This window comes from Nicotiana tabacum, chromosome 5 (assembly GCF_000715075.1).
Source record: "Nicotiana tabacum cultivar K326 chromosome 5, ASM71507v2, whole genome shotgun sequence".
NCBI classification, from domain to species: domain Eukaryota; kingdom Viridiplantae; phylum Streptophyta; class Magnoliopsida; order Solanales; family Solanaceae; genus Nicotiana; species Nicotiana tabacum.
In genome coordinates, this window is record NC_134084.1 from 44,235,359 (window position 1) to 44,255,768 (window position 20,410).

The 20,410-nt window shown below is 39.0% G+C and overlaps 1 protein-coding gene and 1 long non-coding RNA gene across 2 annotated transcripts; both read left to right on the top strand.

Annotated features, from left to right (window-relative positions):
- The first annotated feature begins 415 nt into the window (after positions 1–415).
- LOC107785360 (uncharacterized) lies at positions 416–9,615 on the top strand. Its single transcript, XR_001647849.2, has 2 exons — positions 416–919; positions 6,389–9,615. It is a non-coding gene; the product is annotated as an uncharacterized LOC107785360 (long non-coding RNA).
- Positions 9,616–16,886: 7,271 nt separating this feature from the next.
- On the top strand, positions 16,887–17,279 carry LOC107785340 (uncharacterized). Its single transcript, XM_016606627.2, has one exon. It carries the CDS (start codon positions 16,887–16,889, stop codon positions 17,277–17,279), a length of 393 nt encoding a protein of 130 aa, XP_016462113.2.
- Positions 17,280–20,410: the final 3,131 nt, after the last annotated feature.

The following is a 20,410-nucleotide window of genomic DNA, read 5'->3' on the forward strand; positions in this document are numbered from 1 at the left end:
ATATTTTTAGGATTAATCGGTAATTATTTGTTTTATAAAATGAAAATCACAAAAAATGCTTCATTTTTACACTTTTGCCTTTTATTTTTAGGTTACTGATTTTTCTCTTTTAGTTTAGGATTAAGTAGCTTTTATAATTTTTGTAATTAGTTAATTAGTTTAATTTCACACTTTTGGATAGTTTAAGATTTTTATTTTGTAGGATTTTTAATCAAAAGAAAAGAAAAAATTAGAAAATAAAAGAAAGAATTGGAAAAAGGGTTTATCTTGTGATATTGGGCCAATTCTCACCCACCCCAGATCTGTTCCAAAACTTCCCTTTAACCCAAGCCCAAATCCCTGCCCGACCCGAACCGACCCAAAACCCGGATCTTTTCTTATTAAACTAACCTAATAACCTAGAAAAATATGAGGAGCTCCCCCTCTCTAAAAACAAAGAGAAATGGTGCAACACCCAGGGCACCCTTCCCTTCTTCTTTTCTTCTTCTTCATTCCTCCACACACACAGAAAACTACGCACAAGAGCTCCTTCTTCTTCTTCTTCTTTCATTTCTGAAAATCCCACGCATAAGAATCAAAAAATCAAAATCAGACCTAGAAGAAACCCAAAAAAGCGGCGGATCTCAAGGAGCTAAAAAGAGCATCAGCTAAAGAGAATAAAGATTTTCGCCGATAACTATGGAAAAGCATCAGCTACTGACTCCCCTAATCCCTCTCAATAGACGGATGCTAAGTTGGAAAGAAAGAGTTCAAAAGTTGATTTTTAATTTCTTTCAATTGGTACATGTTCTCTGAGACTGCGAAAGCTGGTCCGAGTTGAAGAGTTGCTGATTTCGGCTATTTTCATGACGCTGTAGCTGTGCTTATGAGCGTTAACCTTTGTTGGTCTTATTCTGCTGCCTTTTGTTCCTGCTGTTAGGTATGTTAATTATTTCCTTTGTAATTCTCAGCTATATATGAATGAAGGTCTAAATAGTTTGCTGAATCCATGTCTAATTTTGGTGTATTCATTATGTTTGGCTACTAGATCTTCTTCCCTTAATTGCTTTGTTAAATATTTAAATCTGGATATTTTAGTTGAATCTCTTAAAATGTTGTGGTGTTGGGCGTGCCTTCACAGAATTGCTTTACATTTTTATTTGAGTTGGAATATTTTCTTAAAATTGTGCAAAGTAGGGAATCGGTTGTTCAAAAAAAAAAAAAAAACTTGGCAAAGTGAGGACCTAGTAGTTCTTTACAATTTAGTTGCAAATATGATGCAAAGTTTTGTTGATTTTTGTGAAGTACTTTGTATTCCTTTTTTTATTATTTTGGAAGTAATTTGCAGCATGATCTTAGAATATGTATTTGGCATTTCTTGTTCACTGCAGCAACTCGGAATGAGTACTGATAGATTCTGCAAGTTTTGTTATGTAAAAGTGTGCATAGTGATGACATATTTTAGGTGATATTTGTTTAGGACAATATGCTCATTGACGTTATCTAGTGACAAGCTCTTTTCTTTCAAGGGATTAGAATAGTCTGGCATCACTAATTTTATATAACATCTTTAAGATATGCAAAGGCTGGAGTTGTGCAATCATACTCATTTTGAGATTGTTGTGCATTTTTATATATCGATATTTCCATAACTGAAACCTCCCCGTGTAATTTCAAACCTTAGAAAGTTAAAACAACTCATGAACATCCTAGCTTGCTTTAGGCGCGATTAAAAAATCATCGTGGCTATGAGTACGGTGCCCGTGGCATGTTCATAATACGTAAATCTCAATTCGGGGGTGCATTTCATGTAACCCGATTATAACAACTTCGAATAATAAAACCCTTTGAAATAATTTGAGGCGTGTCATGCCAAATAAAATCCCTAAGCCCATGGCCCTCGCAAACCTAGTTAGTTTTATAGAAAATTTGAGGTGTGCCATTTTCATTAAATAACCCATGACCCTCATATAATTAATACTAACTCTTTTAAAATTGAGGTGCGCCATCAATTGAATTTTCCATGGCCCTCGCAAACCTTGTTATTAATTTGAGCTTCGTATTTGCTTTAGATGCGTTCCTTAAATTGACTTTCTTTTAATTATTAAATCCGGGTGTGCATTTCATGTGATCCAATTTCAATTCTTCACAACGTTAAATAGAACGTGTCGCAAATTGCGGGTGCATTTCATGTGGCATGGTTCAAGGCATGTTTTAAATAGCGTTGAATCTTCCTAAAATAATTAAAAGCGATTAATAAGTTAAAAAATGCACAATAGGTTAAAACATGTAATAAATCAGATAATAGGCTAATTGCAATAGTTTAAGTGACCGTGCTAGAACCACGGAACTCGGGAATGCCTAATACCTTCTCCCGGGTTGACATAATTCCTTACTTAGAATTTCTGGTTTGCAGACTTCAAAAGGGAAGTCGAATTTCCTCGATTTGGGATTTTAAAATAAACCGGTGACTTGGGACACCAAATAAACTATTCCAAGTGGCGACTCTGAGAAATTAAATAAAATAATCTCATTTCGAATAATGTCACTTTAATTGGAAAAACTCCCCTTATATCACATTCGGGTGTGTAAAAAGGAGGTGTGACAATATGTACCTCAATCACAATCTCATTCTCACTTTCCGAAATTCAATATCAGCACAATACCACCATGTGTGCGGTATGGTGTTCGATTACGGCCCGATCGGCTAGGCCGCCTTATCAAGGCGTTGTTCCTTTCTTATTAATCATCTCATTTCAATCTTTATTTCACATGTATCAATTCATAGGCACTTGGGGCCATAATTATCACATTATATTTGGCACTGGCCACATTTCATAATTCACATTCCACATCCCTTTCACTTTCAACATCAAACTTGCAATTTAAGATAATGACACATACAAGAGAAATTCAAGTTGAAAGCATAGAGAGAGATTCACATGATTTGGCATAATAATCACAATTTAAACTTGACTTGAAATCTAGGCAATTTAGCATATAGTCCACATTCTTCACATATCACCAATTTACCAAGAATAGCATATTGAACATATTGGGACACACTTTTCACATATATTCTTGCAACACTAATTCCTTTGAAATAACAAATACTATGTCAATTAAATTCTGGACTTACAATTTTACATGGACACCATGGAGCTCAATTTCTAAGAAGAGGGGTTTTTAGCCATACATACCTCAAAGAGCTTTTCCTTAAGCTTCTACAATCCACTATTAGAAGTAGGACTTACCCGAAAGATAGTGAGCTAGAGATTAGCATGCTTGATTCTTGAGGGTTTGTGCAAGATTTATGATTAGGAGGCTAGGTTCCCTCTTTCTCTCTCTAAAATGCTCTCACCTCTCTCTAGATTTAGTGTAAAATAGTCCAAAATGTAGCCTCAAAGATTATTTATCAAAGTGGGTTTGGATATAAAAATTTCCAAAAATAACCCCCGAAGTCAAATATGTGGTGCAATTATGCTATAGCATAATCGAAATGTGGGCAGCATTCTTGTAGTATAATCATTATGCTATAGCATAATCAGCATGCGACAACATAACGTTTTGCCCGACACTGAGTAAAAGCCCAAGGGATTAAGCCGAGATCGTGTTTGGGGGTCGAGGACGAAGTCTGGGCATCAAAAATCAAAGTTTGATCTTTACTCTAAGAAAACACCACTGCCACGGTGCGTGGGGCGCCGCGGCTACCCAATATCTGCTGCCTATCAATTTTTGAGCTCCTTGAAGATGTCACTAATGCCCCTTATGGCGCGTCGACGCATGTGGTGCGTCTGTGCAATTTTTATAGAGTAGTAATTGTTCTATTTCGGCTAGGAAAAGGTGATTTCATTTGGGCCCGACCCTACCTGGTATAAATACATGGGAAAACGTTATTTTATGGACTTTTGACATATTTTAGACCTAAGAAGGCTAAGGAGGAGTTGGAGAAGCAAAACACAAGGATTTCATTTTTGAATCCTCACTCAAGATCTGAGTTTGGATCGTTTTATGTTTTCCTATACTTTAAACATATTTGTGATGAATTTCTCCATGTCTACGGAGTAGTTCTCATTAGGGGTTGATAGATTTGGTGTATTGATGATTGTTTTTGGATTATTACTCATGTTTTATGTATTGAATCATTTTGGATAGTTTAATTATTGCATCTATATTCACTAGTTCATGTAATCGAGAGGGGCATAACCTGTGATATCTTTGCATTATATTGTTGGTTGAGTTCGCCAATTCTTCTTAGTAATCAAAAGAGGCTAATTGAATCATTGATTAAACCTAGTTAGGAGGATAATCAAGAGAGGTTCTCCTAAAGATCAATCTATTACGAATTCTTACATATTTTTACAGAGCTTAAATTGGTTCATCTTGTGAGGTTGAGACTTAATCGAGGGAGGAGTTTCTACTAAACGTTTGAACTAATAATTGAGTGAATATGAGAGACTCACTTGAACATTAGAAGTGAATCATTTAGAGTTAGATCCCAAACAATTATATTACACCTATACCATCAAATTCCTATTTTCTCCCACTGATAACCTTCTTTGCTTACTCATTGTTACGATTTTCACTAGTCAATAGCTTTATATTCTTAGTTAATTTTAGTTAGAAATCATATAAATCTCAACTGTTGATCATCTTGGATAACAATCAACCACAGAAACTTCGAGAATACTATTTAAATCCAATCCCTATGGATACAATATTATACTATACTATATTTGATTAGCGAGCATAATTTAAGTGTGTTTCGAGCTCGTCAAATTTTGGATTTTAGTAGTTAGGGATAGAAAAATAATGGAAAAAACATAAATTTTTTAATTTTTTTTGACTTTTCCCCGACGATGGATATCATCAACAGGTTTCTTGAGGGATTAAAGTCAAAGAAAAAAGACAAAAAGATTTCTTTTGTTAGGTAGTGTAACAAGTCCCCCTTAGTTTTTCTTTGTGTCACGGTTCTTTTCCAAGAGTTTTATTTGAACCAAGTGTAGTTAGTTCTTATTTTTTTAGGAGTAGGAAACCTTGTGCCATGATTTGAATGGAAGCGATGTCTCTTGACTTCATTATACCTTGAGAATAGTGAGTACTTTAGTGTGATGATTAGGCTCAGTTTTTGACTATTGTATAGGTACCTTAATTTATATGATCTTAACTGTGGTTAACTGTTTTGACTAGAGTGTCTTGATAGTCCGATCCAGAGTGAGTTATGTGCCATGTGTGTGAGAGATTTTGTATTATTCATTGTATTGCATTTGATGTCGAGAATTTGTCCCGTGTGTTTGCAAAGCGAAATAGTAGTTTTATTCAGTCTTGGAAGTGATATAGGTGTTTCTTTGTTGAGCTAGTTATATGCTTTCACCCACCTAATCGTTATGTATCTTAGCTACCCCTTTGAGCCTGTAATCTTGTTTCTTTGGCAACCACATTACGAGCCTTACCCGTTTGTTTGAATTGACCATTTATTTGAATCTTGTATCTCTCATGAGCACTTGAATTTGTATGAACTTTGTAATAGTTGAAGTGTGGGGTGGGTGGTTTAGCTTTTGAGTGGACCTAATGAAATAAGGAAGAAGGTGCACTATTTTGAAAAAGTAAGAACCACTTGAATTGAAAAAGAAAAGAAGAAAAAAATAGTTGTATTGTTGTGCAAAATATTCTTTGATAGTGGCGACTCTTGTTGTATTTTTGCTTAAAGAGGTAAGGAGTTTATGTATATTGATGTGAATGTGGAGTTATGGTTTGACATAAGTGTGGGGTTTTGAACGGTTAAGTATATGTATTAAAGTGCTTAGGGAGGTGTAGTCACTCTTATATACAAATATATCCTACCCGTCCCACAACCTATATTACAACCGAATAAAGTCCAACTTGATCCTTGACTGAATGAGCTCAATTAGTAGAGTAGTACACTATGGGCAAGCTTATGGTACGTCTTTTGTGACATATGAATGTTATTTCTGAGAGTGAGTGAATTCTTTCTATCTTGAGTTCCTAAATGTTCTTAAATGTTAGTGTGGGTGGAACTACTCTCTATTGTTGTGTGAGGGCAGTTGATTCATAAAGGAAAGGTAATGTCGTTAACCTCTGTGTTAGAGTAAGTGAGCGGGTTATAAAAAATACGTGGTGTTCTTGAGGCGAGGATTTTACGTCTTTGTGCTTAATCTATTTTAAATATTCTTGGTGTAATGAGTTAGGAGGGTTGTTTAAGAAGGTCGTGTATTATAAAAAAAAGTGTAGTTTGATTGCTCGAGGAAGAGCAATGATTTAAGTGTAGGGTGTTGATGGTAGGCTATAATTACGTATTTTAGTCGCTTATGGCACTCTAATTCAATGCACTCTTGTTTTGAGCTTTAATTGATAGTGTTTTGCACTAATTGTGTTTTATGCCTTGTAGGAGTGATTCTGAGTTATGTAGATGTTGTGGAGATAATTCGAGCTATTTAGAGCTTTGAAGTCAGAGTAAAAGCTCAAGGGATTAAGCCGGGATCGTGTTCGAGGGTCGAGGACCAAGTCTGGACATCAAAAATCAAAGTTTGATCCGTACTCTAAGAAAATGCCACTTCCGCGGAGCGTGGGGCGCCATGGCTGCCCAATTTTCGCTGCCTGTCAATTGTTGAGCTCCTTGAAGATGTCCACTAATGCCCCGCATGGTGCGTCACCCCATGCGGTGCGGCTATGCAATTTTTACAAAGTAAATGTCTTATTTCTGTTAGGAAAAGATGATTTCGTTTGGGCCCGACCAAACTTGGTATAAATACATGGAAAAATGTAGTTTATGGACTTTTGACATATTTTTGACCTAAGGAGGCTAAGGAGGAGTTGGAGAAGCAAAAGCACAAGACATCCAAATGCAAATCCAGGCTTACTCCCAAGTCCAAAATTAAAACTTCGATCCAACGTCAAATACACAAATGTCAAACTTGGACAACTCTTCAACTTAAAGCTTCCAAATTGAGAATCATTCTTCCAAATTAATCCCGAACCACTTGAAAACAAAAATCGTCCATACACGCAAGTCATGATACATCACATGAATTTACTCAAGACCTCAAACTACCGAACGGAATGCTAATACTCAAAACGACCGATCGGGTCGTTACATTCTCCCCCACTTAAACATATGTTCATCCTCGAACGTGCCAAGTGTCGTTACAAAGCCATTAAATTACTGTATAAACTCATCATACACATATCCATGGGCTATTTTAGGTCATATGAATCCATATAAGCATGACAACACAACCTAACTGAAGATCCTTACTTCAACTTTAGTCCATAAATATTAGAATCCAATCTCCAACATCTGGAGTTCATCATAAGACACGATTCTCGTATCTATAAACTGTATAAGCCTAAGCAAGCAGTATCAAGCCATAACTGTATTCCAAGATATAATTATATGTTATACCACATAACTCATATACCCATAGCAATAACTTTCGACCACAATAGCTACTCAATAACAAAGCCGGTACTTGCGACATACCTCATCTCAAATAAAATCTTGTCATGAACCTTCATATACTGCCAAGGATGAAAGAAAAAGAGTAGAAACTCATAACTACTCATCAAAGATCAAGTCATGGAGCTCTCTCGCCCGCCAAAACCGATAGCCAAATTCTGAGATGACTCTGGACATTATTCCTCCAACCAAATCTCAATCAAATCTGATAGCACTCCCTTCTGGTCCATTAACCTCATCTCATTCGGTACAACCTGCTCGACCGACATGCCATATCAATACCACATAGAGCTACATACCATGCAATCTATGCACCAAACAAGCAACAGGTCGAATGTGACCAATGATGAATGAAAAACCAAATGAGAGAACCTTCCCGCAAGCTTAACAAATACCACCACAAAACATAGTGCTATAAACCCATCCCACAAAGGATAAACAAAACACACAAAATAAGCACCAAGGATCATATTCCAACATAACTCTATACTCTATTACGATGCGCAACCCGATCCAAACATACCCATCCATATTAATTACCCATTTCCCAAATTCTCATATTTATCAGACGCGTGTATATCAACAGCAGGCACGTGAAAAGCATGACCATAACAATGGAGGAACTGATAGCACAATATACCACAGACCGGAAGACCATAACAATCATGTAATATAATTGAAATTGGATCAAATCACTTACCCAATAGTTTGGTATGAATATCTCTCCTCAAAATCGCCTCCTACCGAGTCTAGGATTCTAAAATATGATAAATGAAACTAAGTCCCGAAATTCCACTATTTTGATCAGCTGCTAAAGTCGCAAATATGACCCAGGGGTTCGCAAATGTGGAAAATCCATTGCAAATGTGGCGCCTGATGAACATCAAAAAAGTTGCAAATGCGTCCTTGACTTCGCAAATGCAAAGTCAGGCCCTCCGCAAAAGCGATCGTTGATCGCAAAAGCGTTTAAGCCAGCCTAGGTTCCCCAATCGTAAAAGCGATAACCAGTTCGCAGATGCGAACATGGCAACCGCTAGACCACCTCGCAAATGCGATCCCCACCTTGCAAATGTGAAGTTCGCAACTGCGAATAGTGTCTCGCATTTGCGAGACTTGCAAAACCTGCCCGACACTAGCAACTATGGAACATGACCAAATCAATCTAACACGTGTCCGAAACTCATTCGAGTTCTCGGGGATCCACACAAACCATTTACACATGTTTAAAAATATCATATGAACTCGATCGTGCGATCAAAACACCAAAATAATATCCGAAACTACGAATCAGACACCAAAACACATAAAAAACTACAATGAACTCAAGAATCGCTAGAAACACAACCATGCGTCCGATTCCTATCAAACCAACTCAGAATGACACTAAACTTTGCAGACAAGTTCCAAATGACAACAAGTACATACTCTAAGTCCCGGGACCACAATCTGAACCCGATAGCTATAAAGTAATCCTACGGTCAAACTTAGAATATTTCTAAACCTTCAAGTTTCCAACTTCGGCAAAACAAACCAAATCAACCTAGGAGTCTCCGAATTCAATTCCGGGTATATGCCTTAGTTCAAAATCACCATACAAACCAGTTGGAACCAAAAAAAACTACGACCCAAGGTCAAATACACAAAAATCAAACTTGGTCAACTCTTCCAACTTAAAACTTTCTAGTTGAGAATCATTCTTCCAAATCAATCTCAAACAACTCGAAAACCAAAACCCATGATACACTCAAATCATAATACACCATACAAAATTACTCATGATCTCAAACCATCGAACTGAATTTAAATGCTCAAAATTACCGATTGGATCGTTACAACTCACCTCAAAATCAAGTAATTTCAAAAGCAAACTGAAACCACAAATCAAAATCTACGCTGAAAGAAATTTTCTCATTACTCAGGAGAAAAACGGAACAAGCAAATCGAGATCAGAAATTATGCAAAAGTTCGTCACATCTTCTGCAGAGTCATCTCCATTAACGTAGTTGAGAGCACTAACTTATGAATCATATTGAGATCGTGTCTTTTGCTGTGATTTCTCGGGGTTACAATACTTTTCAATATTTCTTACATAGTTCTTTCATTGGGTCCAGCAACAAGCTGTGGAAACTTCTTCAATTACTTTATATTTTTTACCATCCATGATTCTTTCTTCTTAATCACTTCTTTCATGTAGTAAATAACTTGCTCCGCCTTTTCATATTTGGCTCCATTGAGAACACCGAAATATTATCTTATACCCTAGCAAAATAGTGACATCTAAGATGAAGTAATAAGTAGATGAAATTTTCACATCCATCGCCGATGAAATAAGTTGCCAATGAAATTTTCGGACTTGGTGTGAACTGGCAAAAATGTGTAACTTGAAACTGCTCATTATTATTGTGGTTTTACTCTTGTTTTTTCACGTAAAATTCTCATGTGTTATTTAATTTCGCACTTTACTATTTTAGTTGTACAAGTACCAGGTTCTTATACAAATTTCTAAGTGATGCATAATTATAACAATAGTGACATTTATGATTAAGTAATAAGCAAATCAAATTTGGCATCCATCACTGATGAAATAATTTGCCGATGAAATTTTCAGACTTGGTGTGAACCAGCAAGGTATAAGGAAATGGTGGGTTTTTCCCGAAAATGGACCATTTTCAGTTTAACCCAGGTGTCCATTATGCGTAGTTGAAAGAACACGTGACAAAGTTTTAGTTGTTTACTTTAACAAGTAGGATGTCTTGAGCCGAGGGTCTTTTGGAAATAGCCTCTCTACCCTTTTAAAGGTAGGGGTAGGGTTTGCGTATACTCTACCCTTCCTAGATCCTACTTATGGGATTACACTGCATATGTTATTGTTGTAGTTTAACAAATAGGATGCACTTGTGAATTGATAGTAGCCTATATTATACGATGTAGATGCTATTTATACTCTAAGTTAACCATACTTTATTGATGTTTTAAGTGTTAAATGATAACCAAATGCTCTAATTGAGGTTTTTATGCTTTGCAGGAACTACTCCGATTTAGGAAGAGAATATAGAGTATTTTGGGGTCAAATATGTAGATACAAGGCCAATAGAGAAGAGCCCGGATGAAAACAAGCAAGAAAAGGTGAAGAAAAACTGGGCAACAGCCCACCGCGACCGTGGCTAGAACGCAGTGAAAGAAGGCAGAAAATATAATGTTTGGAAACCACCAGGATCGTGCCGCGGTCGTGCCGCGACCGTAGTAGATCTGAAGGAAGCCAAAAAGTTTAAGGGCCAAAGTGTAAATCGTGGAAAACTTATCCTTACCCTATATAAACTCAACAAACTCGCCCAAGTTAAGGTTAAACTTGTTTTTAGACTGAATTGGAGGCAAGAACAAGTGTGAGAAGATCAAGACACCATTAGAGGTTTTCAATCTTCTTCTTGTTATCATTATTTGCGAATTATGAATGATTTTATGGTTTTATCTTGCTTTACTATGAGTAGCTAAACATTTAATCTAGGGTTGATGGAACCAATTGTTGCATGAAGTTTTGACTCAATTTTGTTATAATCGAGTCGGGTTTATTATATGATTGTTCAACTATGTTTTGTATGGTGATTAATTGAATGAACCCTTGATTAATTGTGTCTAATTACCTTGTGTTGCTTGAGAAAAAATACTATGTTAGACTACTATTGAACAACACCACTTTTGGATAATTGAAGAGATTCATTACTTGAACTTAAAAGTGGGGTTAAAGATAACGAAACTTTGGTGGGATAATTCAGAGCTGCATAAATTATCAGCTAGAGTAGTTCGTGAGAATGCTCTAGTAAATTATCGTAGTTGATCGAGAGATAATTGCGGTAACCCATAGCTCATAATCCTCATAGAGTATTACAGCGAGATTATAGCAAAAGAGTTAAGAAGTAAACTAGCAATTGGGAAAATCAATACCCTAGATCTTTTTACCATTGAATTATCTTTGATTTAAAATATTGTAGTTTTAATATCATTTTGATTTAGTTAAATAAAACTCAATACTTATTTAAAAAAATCTTGCATCCGAAAATTGTTTGAGCTTGTAATGGCATTACCAAGAGTTGCAGTAGATAGGTTAATTCCCTAAGGATTCAACTCCGGACTTGAAACCAGATTATATTTGCAACGACTGCGTTGTCTTTTATAAGGCATAGTTGGGCATGATCAAATTTTGGCGCCATTGCCAGGGAACTAACAATGTTATTTATTACAACTTAGAAGTAGTGCTAGAATTATTAGTTTAGATCAATTTTCTATGGTGATAAATAATTTTTCATTGAAATTCTAACGTTTGAACTCTTGTGTGATTCAGGTGTATGCCTAGAGATTCTTTGAGGACTGGCAAATTGCTTGAAGGACTCTCAGACCCCGAGAAAAAATTCAGGGCTTTAAACCGTGCCAACAAGAGGAACAAACAGTCACAACAAACACACCAACTTGAAATTGAAATGGGTGACGTAGATAACGTCAACGGGAACATCAGGGATGATCAAGCTGACCCAAACGTCAGAGTGGTGGCACCTCTTATGCCAGAAGCTGCACTTTATGATTGGGCACAACCAATAGCTGACAACCTGGCCACCGCCGTTGTTGTGCCCCCAATATAAGCGGAGACATTCCAAATCACGAACAACATACTGCATCTTCTGTAGAATAAGGGATTATTCTCCGGGTCACACATTGAAGACCCTTAACAACACCTAAATTTTTTTTGTCTATTTGTGTGACCCAAACGTAGCCAAATGTGACCCCAGAAGATATCAAGATGTTACTATTCCCGTTTTCTGTGACTGGGAAGCTCAGACTTGGCTGAATTTGCTCCCAATAAATTCCATTATCACTTGGGAGGAATTAGTCAAGCAGTTCCTGAATAAGTTTTACCCGTCCGATAAGACTGCAAGACAGATTGATGAGATATTGCAGTACAAGCAGCAGCCTACTAAGACCTTGCAGAAAACTTGGGAAAGATTCAAAGGGATGCTAGTGAAGTATCCCCACCATGGTATTCCGGACCAGATGCTTGGACAGAGATTCTACTTGGGGTTAGCAGACAATTTAAAAGCTAATGTAGAAGCTTTAGTTGGGGTGCATTTTTGAGCAAGACATTCACAGAGTGTAAAATTCTTCTTGACAAGATGTCCCAGAATTCGGGGAGGATGACGAAAGGTACGACCCTTGCAACAATAGTGCATTCAGTTCCTCTTGACCCAAATAATTCACATGTAGAGAACATAGCCACACTCATGACTCGGATAAGTATATTGACAAAGAAGATTGATGAGATGGGTACAAAGTAAGTGCATATCGTTGACACAACAAATGGAGGACTGTGTACACCTTGCATTAATCTATCTTATGTGTGTTCATAGAGTGAAGAAGGTGACAACCAAGGGTTAAGAGAGGATATGAATTATGTCAACAATTTTGGGGGTCAGAGACAAAGAGGACAACAATGGAGACCAGCACCCAATCAGTAGTACAGACCGAACATGCCACAACCTGGAGGTATGCACCCTAAGGCCAAATGATTCAATATCAGATACAACAGGGCTATCCACAGTAGAACCAGCAATAGTTGGCATATTAGCCACCTCCTCAGTAACAGGATGGCAACATGGTAGAAATCAGGGTATGCTGCAACAACTCATTGGAACAAATGGTAAGATGCAGGAAAAGTTGGCAGTGCATGACTCAGCAATAAAGAATTTTGAATTTCAACTGGGGCAACTGTCCATGGCCTTAAATAAATGCCCCTAAGGAACATTGCCAGCCGACACGAACATTAATCCCAAGGATCAAAACCCGAATCAGCTGTGGCAGTAAGTCTACGGAATGGAAGAGATTTAGACAAGGAGCAAGAAGTTGCTCAATCTAGAAGAGAGACTACACCAGCCACTCTAGTTCCATTAGATATAGATGAATCAGTAGAACAAACTGAGTGGTGGTTGAACAAGTTCAGGTTGATAAGGGTAAGGCAAAAGAGAGTGAACAAGCTGCAAAATAGGTGATACCTCTTGTGCCATAAAACCCCAACAAAGAGAAGCCGGCAAGTAGTGAACAAAGGGTGATACCTGCATTATTTCCTCAAAGACTAGCAAAATAAAAGAAAGAAGATCAATACAGGAAATTCATGGAGATGCTTCGTCAAATTCAATTAAATATTCCTCTAATGGATGCATTGAGGGAAATACCAGGCTATTCAAAGATGATGAATGACCTGATGTCACGAAAATTTGATTTTCAGGACTGATCCACAGTAACTCTAACACAGACATGTAGTGCAGTAGTGACAAGACCCATGGCTCAAAAGATGTCTGATCCAGGTAGCTTTACTATTCCATGTACTATTGGGAGTTATGTATTTGCAAAAGCATTGTATGACTTAGGAGCCAACATAAACTTGATGCCTTTGGCAATATACACAAAACTGGGCATTGGCAGAGCTAGACCGAAGTCGATGCTGTTGCAGCTGGCTGATCGCACGGTTAAAAGGCCGACGGGGATTCTTGATGATGTGCTGGTACAAGTGGGAAAGTTTGTATTCCCTACAGACTTTGTTATTCTGGACTGCCAGGTAAATGAAGTGATACCCATCATTCTGGGGAGGCCATTCTTAGCCACTAGCAGAGAATTGATTGATTGTGAAACTAGGGAGTTAAAAATGAGGTTGAACGATAAAGAAGTTATATTCAACGTTCAACAATCCATGAGGAGAGGGGAGCTTTCTTGACAAATTTAGAGGAGATGGATGGTGGAGGCTGGCAAAGTGGGTCATGACACTCGAAGGACAAGGATTCTAGAAGAGGGAACCTCAGTTCGAGTCTCTTAAGTTAGAAAAAAGAGCTACACCACCTACAAAACCATCAATAGAGGAACCACCCCAATTGGAGCTGAAATCGCTTCTAGTCCACCTCAGGTATGCTTTATTGGGTCCCAATTCTACTTTTCCTGTTATTATATCATCTGATTTGCTAGTTGTGCATAGAACAATTATTACAGGTGTTGCAGGAATGCAAAATTGCCATTGGGTGGACCATGGAAGACATAAAGGTAACAGCCCGGCCTTTTGTATGCACAAGATTCGCCTGGAAGAAGGGAGCAAACCTTCTAGGGAACATCAACAAAGGCTGAACCCGAATATGAAAGAGGTAGTGAAGAAGGAGGTAATCAAGTGACTGGACGCGAGCATCATCTTTCCCATCTCTAATAGCAATTAGGTAAGCCCGGTCCAGTGTGTACCGAAAATGGGTGGAATGACAGTTGTGCAAAATGAGAAGAACGAGTTGATCTCAACTCGTACAGTAATAGGGTGGCGGATTTGCATGGATTACAGGAAATTAAATGCAACCACCCGAAAGGACCATTTCCCCTTACCCTTCATTGACCAGATGTTGAACAGGTTAGCTGAGCGATCCCATTTTTGTTTCTTGGATGGATAATCAGGGTACAATCAGATCTCAATAGCCCCGAAAGATAGAGAGAAAACATCCTTCACATGTCCGTATGACATCTTTGCCTTTCGGAGGATGCCCTTTGGACTTTGCAACGCACCGTCCACATTCCAGCGGTGTATGCTAGCCATCTTCACCGACATGGTCGAAGACATTATGGAGGTGTTTATGGATGATTTCTTCATGGTAGGGGATTCATTCAAAGATTGTCTTCACAACCTTAAGAGAGTGCTCAAATGATGTGTGGAGACAAATTTGGTGCTGAACTGGGAGAAGTGCCGTTTTATGGTACAAGAAGACATAGTGTTTGAGCATAGAGTGTCCAGAAAAGGGATTGAAGTAGATAATGCAAAAGTTGACATTATTGAGAAGCTCCCAGCACCCACTTCAGTGAAAGCAGTGAGAAGTTTCCTTGGGTACGCCGGATTCTACAGGCGGTTCATCAAGGATTTTTCAAAAATTGCTAACCCCTTATGTAAACTGCTAGAAAAAGATCAGAACCTTTTGTTTTATAATGATTGCAAGTTAGCATTTGAGAAGCTGAAGAAGAGATTGGTGAATGCACCCATCATTGTTGTACCCAACTAAGAGCAACCATTCGAGCTGATGTGCGACGCTAGTGATTACGCTATAGGAGCAGTTTTGGGGCAGCGCAAGGAGAATTATGCACCCAATTTACTATGCAAGCAGGATGCTTAGTGGTGCAAAACTGAACTACACGGTCACGGAAAAGGAAATGCTTTCTGTAGTGTTTGACTTTGACAAATTCAGGTCATACTTGATTGGCTTGGAAGTTATTGTTTATACTGACCACGCAACCATTAGGTACTTGATAGCAAAAAAGGATTCCAAACCCCGCTTGATTTGCTGGGTTCTGTTGCTACAAGAATTTGACCTGGAGATCCGTGACTGAAAGGGGACAGACAACCAAGTATCATACCACCTCTCGAGGTTGGAAGGGGCAGAAAAGACAACGAAGGTTGAATATATCCTTGAGACATTCCTTGATGACCAATTACTTCATGTGACAATGGAGGAGGCACCATGGTATGCTGATATTGCTAATTACTTAGCATGTGGTATTGTACCTCATAATCTCTCCTCAATTCAAAAGAGAATTTTTTTCCGTGATTGTCGGGCGTATTATTGGGACGAACCTTTATTGTTCAAAATATGTGTTGATAACATGATCTGGCGGTGTATCCCCGAGCAAGATCAACCCTCTATTTTGCAGGCTTGCCATGCTTCACCATATGGTGAACACTTTAGAGGAATTCAGACAACAGCAAAGGTGCTGGAATCAGGCCTATATTGGCCTATATTGTTCAAGGATGCCCATGCTTGGGTCAAAAACTGTGATGAATGTCAAATAACGGGCAACATATCCCATCATCATGAGATGCTAATGACTACAATCCAAGAGGTGGAAGTGTTTGACATGTAGGGGATTGACTTCATGGGGCCTTTCGTCAGCTCATACGGTAACAAGTATATACTAGTTACTATTAACTATGTCTCCAAGTGGGTCGAAGAACTTTCTCTCCCAACCAATGACGCGAAAAAGGTGACCAGTTTCCTAAAGAAAAACATCTTCACATGTTTTGGCACCCCCGAGCCATAATCAGTGATGGTGGCTCTCATTTTTGTAATAGAGCGCTTGCACGCCTATTGGAGAAGTATGGAGTTCGCCATAAGGTAGCCTCACCATACCACCCACAAACAAGCGGGCATGTGGAAGTGTGAAATATAGAAATCAAGAGTGTCCTCTCAAAAACAATGAATGCAACAAGAACTAATTGGGCGATGAAGCTGGATGATGCATTGTGGTTATTCCCACCTTCAAAACTCCAATTGGTATGTCACCATACAAGTTGGTATTTGGAAAGGCATGCCACATTCCGGTTGAGCTCGAACACAAAGCACTGTGGGCATTGCGGCAGCTGAACTTAAACATGGAGACATCGGACAACAACAAAGTTATTGGGTTGCATGAGCTTGAAGAATTCCGGTTCCAGGCATTCGAGAGTGCTAGACTATATAAAGACAGGATGAAACTGATGCATGACAAGCATATCTTGAATCAGAACTTCAAACCCGGAGAATTAGTGCTGCTATACAACTCAAGATTGAGGTTGTTCCCGGGTAAGTTGAATTCCCGGTGGTCAGGACCGTTTAGAGTGGTGCAAATGTTCCCAAGTGAAGCTGTGGAGATCAAATCTGAATATGGGACGAACAAATTTACAGTGAATGGGCAGAGGTTAAAACATTACCTGAGAATGACTGAAGGAGAAGGGGACAGCGTGGTGATAACATTGGAGGAGCCCCAATACACAAATGAGGAGTGATGATATGAGAATGCGTCATGCCGCGACGCTAAATCAGGCGCTGCGTGAGAGGAACCCATGTTTTCCTTTTTTTTGATGTTGTACTTGATGTGTAAAAAAACACTTTTTTCGGAAACCCGTGACCACGACTTTGGTGAAACGCAAACATTCTGTTTCTGTTCGATCTATTCACCGCGGACCATGGCGGGACCGTGACACAACCGTGGTGAATGGCAAACATTATGTTTCGCCCCCCCTTCATCGCTGCCGAGATGGGACCGCGGCGCGACCGCGGTGAATTGCGACAATTCTGTGACCCAGGTAAGTTGTAACTAAATTTTTTTATTTTTTTTATTTTCTTTTCTTTTTCTACTCTAAACCCACTAATAATAAAACCCACCCCCACTTCCCCACGCCTCTTCTTACCCTAAATCCCTAACCCCACACTCTTTCTTCTTCTTCTTCTTCTCCCCATCTCTCAGCAACCCACTTTTCTCTCTCTCTCACACACACACACAAACACACTCTCTTCTGCCTCCCTGTTCCCCAACTTTCATTACTCTCAACTTCTACAAGAACCAGGTATGTCAAGATTTTCATCTCTCTTCTTGTAATTTTCTATTTTGCATTTTTAATGCTTGAATTGTTATAGTATCTCTAGTTAGATTTTTGGTTTTATTTTCTTCTTTTTAGTGGGTAATGTGTAAAATGTTGTAGAGAAGAACTTGGTGTTGTTGTGTAAAGTTAATTGTGGTGGGGTGGAGTTGTGAAGTGAGAATGGTTGATTTGGGGGGAGAGTTTATGCTTCCATAGGATAGGTGTGTTTAATTATAGACCATACTCACAAGGTGTTTGTGAAATTGCCCCAATGGAGCTATAATGGCTAATGTGACCATAGTGGTGGTGAAGTTTGAGTAACCATCCAGGGTTCACACAACTCAAACCCTCACTAATAGTAGCCTATGTTTTGTAGGTACAATGCACCAGTCAAGGAAGAGACATTCCACAGTTTCCTCCGCTAGTGGACCAGGAGGTTCATCTAGAGCTCGGGGTCAGGCTAGTGCGGACCAGTTTGACCGCACTCGGTTTGTTTCCAAAGCAGCTCAAGATAGGTTTAACGCAAAGACATCCAAGAAGTTGTTACCTGAAGTACACATTGACAGGCATGCCTTACAAATTGAACGCCCAAGTATCTTTAAAGAATTGAGGAGGTGTCAGCTGGACATCTTCTTTGATGAACCGGAAGAGGCAAATGTACTGATGGTAAGGGAGTTTTACGTGAATTGCCCGGAGCATGTTGATAGGGTGGTCACGGTGCGAAATACCCCGGTGGATGCGTCTCTTGAGACCATCTGCCGAGTGTACATGCTGTCGGTATTCACTGGAGGGATGGATTATTACCATGCTTATCACCGCCCAACTGTCTGGTGGGCACCAATTCTTGAAACAATCTGTGTGGCTGACCGGGAGTCAATATGGATAAAACAGAGAATTACCCTGAACTCCCAATCTCTCACTTGGGAAGCTAAGTGTTGGCTCACAATCATCAACAACCATTTGCTGCCCTCCAGTAACACTACAGATGTTAATGGGCCACGAGTAGTGGCGTTTTATTGTTTTATGACCCACCACAATTTGATGTGGCCAAGCTCATTCAGGATGAAATGTTCATTTTCTCCCCAGAAATATTCTAAGGGTTCTACTTCCCCTCCCTAGTCACCAAGCTATGTCATGCTTCACGAGTTCCTGAGAATCTTATAATAGATGGGAAATTGCCATTGAAAGCCACATTCAGGGCTAGCAAAATCACAGTTGGGAAAGAGCCGGTTGTGGTGGTTGATGATGATGAGGATGCCGATGATGATGATAAGGAAACTATGCATGCTACCGCCCCATCAGAGCAGAGTGTTGAGGAGGCGGGCCTTTCACAGGCCCGCCGGAGTACCCGCATGACAACCCTAGAGCAAGAAATGGCTGGCCTACGCACTTCGGTCACTGACGTGAATACTAGAGTTGACAATTTGGCTACTCAAAATGCTAGGTCAGAGAAAAAGATCATGGGCTAGTTCCGGGCGCTAGGACGAGCGTGTCACGTCGATCCTGATACCATCTCTGATCAGGACTGAGCATCAGTAAAGTCCCCTTACCTTACTCTACTTTAAATTATTTGACATTGGGACATGCCAAATCTTTAAGTGTGGGGTGGGGGATGATTGTTATTGCACAATTGGATAAATTTGTTTGGTGTTGTTGTTGTTTGGTATTTTTGGTTGATGTTAATTAACTGCGACTTGGACGAAGACGGACACCTCTCGACGGGTCTCTTGAGGGACTTAAGTCGAACAAAAAAAATAAATAAAAAAAACAAAAGATTTTCGTTTGTTAGGTAGTGTATCAACTCTCCCTTGTTTTTTTTTAAATCTCGGTTCTTTTCCAAGGGTTTCCATTTGAACCAGGTGTAGTTATGTTTTTTAGAGTAGAATTTTTGGGCGAAGAATAGAAATAGGATCCCCTAACTCCATGATATCTTGAATAAAGATTGATTTAGTGTGACACTTAGGCTCATTAGTTGACTCTAGCAATAAAGCCTTAACTTGTATGTTCTTGAGTTGGCTTAAGCATCTTTAGCAGAGTGTCTGATGATCCTAACTGAATTGAGTCATGTGCCATGTGTGAGTGAAGCATTGCGTATTCTATGCTAACACTTAATGCCTAGAACTTGCCCTGTGTGTTTACGAAGCGAAATGGTAGTCTTAATTGGGTTGGAAAGTGATATAGGTGTTTCCTTGTTGAACTTATCTATTGTTTTCACCAACCTGATTGTGTATATCCTAGTTAACTCCTTTGAGCCTGTAATCACTACTGAAAAATTGGTCTATAGTAACGGTTGGACAACCGTTCCCCTAGATTGTCAAACCATTGCCATAGGTATATTGGAATAGTTTATAACCCGTTACATCCCCTCGTGTGCCAATAGGCCTATTGGAACGGTTCGTGTAACGGTTTGCATCACCGTGACTATAGATACGTCTATCGCAACGGTTTTCACTTTCTCTGTTGGAACGTTTATTTTTTTCAATTGGAACGGTTTAAAACCGTTACTATATTGTTTGCACAACGGTTCTTAACCGCTACCATATTATTTAAAGCAA

Coding starts and splice junctions, on each gene's coding strand:
- LOC107785340 (XM_016606627.2), top strand. CDS start 16,887: ATGGAGACATCGGACAACAACAAAGTTATTGGGTTGCATGAGCTTGAA.